We start from the raw sequence: 1,534 nt of genomic DNA on the forward strand, positions 1-1,534 counted from the left end.
ATACTCTCACACTGATCATACCATATTTCATCAGCCCCTCACCCACTTATTAAAAACATGCAAAATCTCATCCAGCGCGTTCAATTTCTCCTCCACCCTTTCTGCCTGATCTCTAAACGGTCCGTAAAATTTCGAATCTTTCAACGAAGCGCACAAACTCTGCTGCTCACTAAGTCCACTCAACAATTCCTGCCATTCTCCAATAATAAAAATACTCTCACCATCGCAAGTCCGATACTCAGACACTTCAAGTGGGGTCGCCTCAAACCACGAGGTCAGCTCGGAGATCGCCTCCCTCAGAGTGATCTCACCAACCGCGCGCGCCGCTAAATTCCTAATCGCCGATTCGTTTTCCAAAATACTTCTGCAATTCCCAATAATCGCCGAAACCATCAAATTCTCTAATTTCGTATCCCTCGGTAATCCAATGAGAGAAAAAAGTATCTGCGACTCCAATATACCAAATCGATCACGCGATCGATTTCGTCCCACTTTCCAGTGCTCTTTCTCAAACGCCTCTCCCCCCATACAGGCCTTTATAACGGGATAAGCCTCCTCGAGCTCTCCAAAATACTTCATCAACAACAACTCCACCGAAGTGGATCGATCACCCGACGACCACGCCGACGATTTAGTCTAAATACACGACGGAAAAAATTACCCACTTTAACCGTGTAAGAAAACGGAGCCAGAAAAATGGATTATTACAAAATTCCGCATATCAGGAAATAAATGCAAATCTCTCAGCGTTAGTGAAAAACTCTCAGAAAATTCAAAAATTTCCGAAATTTTTCTCGGAAAATTTCTCACTTTTCCCCGCCATTTGTCGATCAACTCCCCAAGTCTTATAATCCTTGGACGAAAATCAAGCCATAGTTCTCCACCCAAACCGTGTAAAATCGTCCGGAACTCGGAGAAATTTTCCCACGATAAAACAGCCTTGGATATCTCTCGTTCAAGAGAATCATATATCTCAACCTGACAACAGAATTATCAAAATCGTCACGCGCCACGAAATTCTACTTCCGGCAGAGGCAAACCAAATTCCTCGCAATCATTTCGAAGAGTATCTGCTCGCCATAATACACAACCAGTCACAAAACCCCCTCACACCTCACCCGCGAAGGTTCGAATCTCGGCAAAGTCATTTTGCCATTCTCCCATTTGTTTTTCCGCCGCAACAACATTCTCCCCAAACGGTGAATCCTCTACTGCTACCATCGGTTTCAACGCCTACACCCACACACAAAAAAAATCCCATCTTCCACCACCCTTGATATCACCTTCCATCTCGATGCGTATCTCTCAGCCATTTCTTCCAATTCATCAATTCTTCCGCCCATCCGCTGCTTTAACTTCTCTCGAGAATCCTCTACGATAGATCCAAGACCCTCTACTTTAACCGTCACCGCGCCACATAATTCTCGCAGCTTTTCAAGACCTACTACAACTCCCCCGCCAGTCGACTCGATCAAGACCGCCCTCTGGCTCAAACCGTCCAAATGTTTTCTTATACTCGGCAATTCCTCCGACA

General features: G+C 45.2%; 1 protein-coding gene across 1 annotated transcript; it reads right to left on the reverse strand.

Annotated features, from left to right (window-relative positions):
• Positions 1-334: 334 nt before the first annotated feature.
• On the reverse strand, positions 335-1,313 carry Pmar_PMAR017214 (hypothetical protein; the record flags this gene model as incomplete). The annotated part of the gene is made up of 6 exons (XM_002764452.1): positions 335-415; positions 493-636; positions 811-978; positions 1,024-1,070; positions 1,119-1,233; positions 1,284-1,313. The coding sequence occupies 6 exons, from the start codon at positions 1,311-1,313 to the stop codon at positions 335-337; spliced, it is 585 nt and encodes a 194-aa protein (XP_002764498.1).
• Positions 1,314-1,534: the final 221 nt, after the last annotated feature.

Source organism: Perkinsus marinus, assembly GCF_000006405.1.
Source record: "Perkinsus marinus ATCC 50983 genomic scaffold scf_1104296977096, whole genome shotgun sequence".
Lineage (NCBI taxonomy): Eukaryota > Perkinsozoa > Perkinsida > Perkinsidae > Perkinsus > Perkinsus marinus.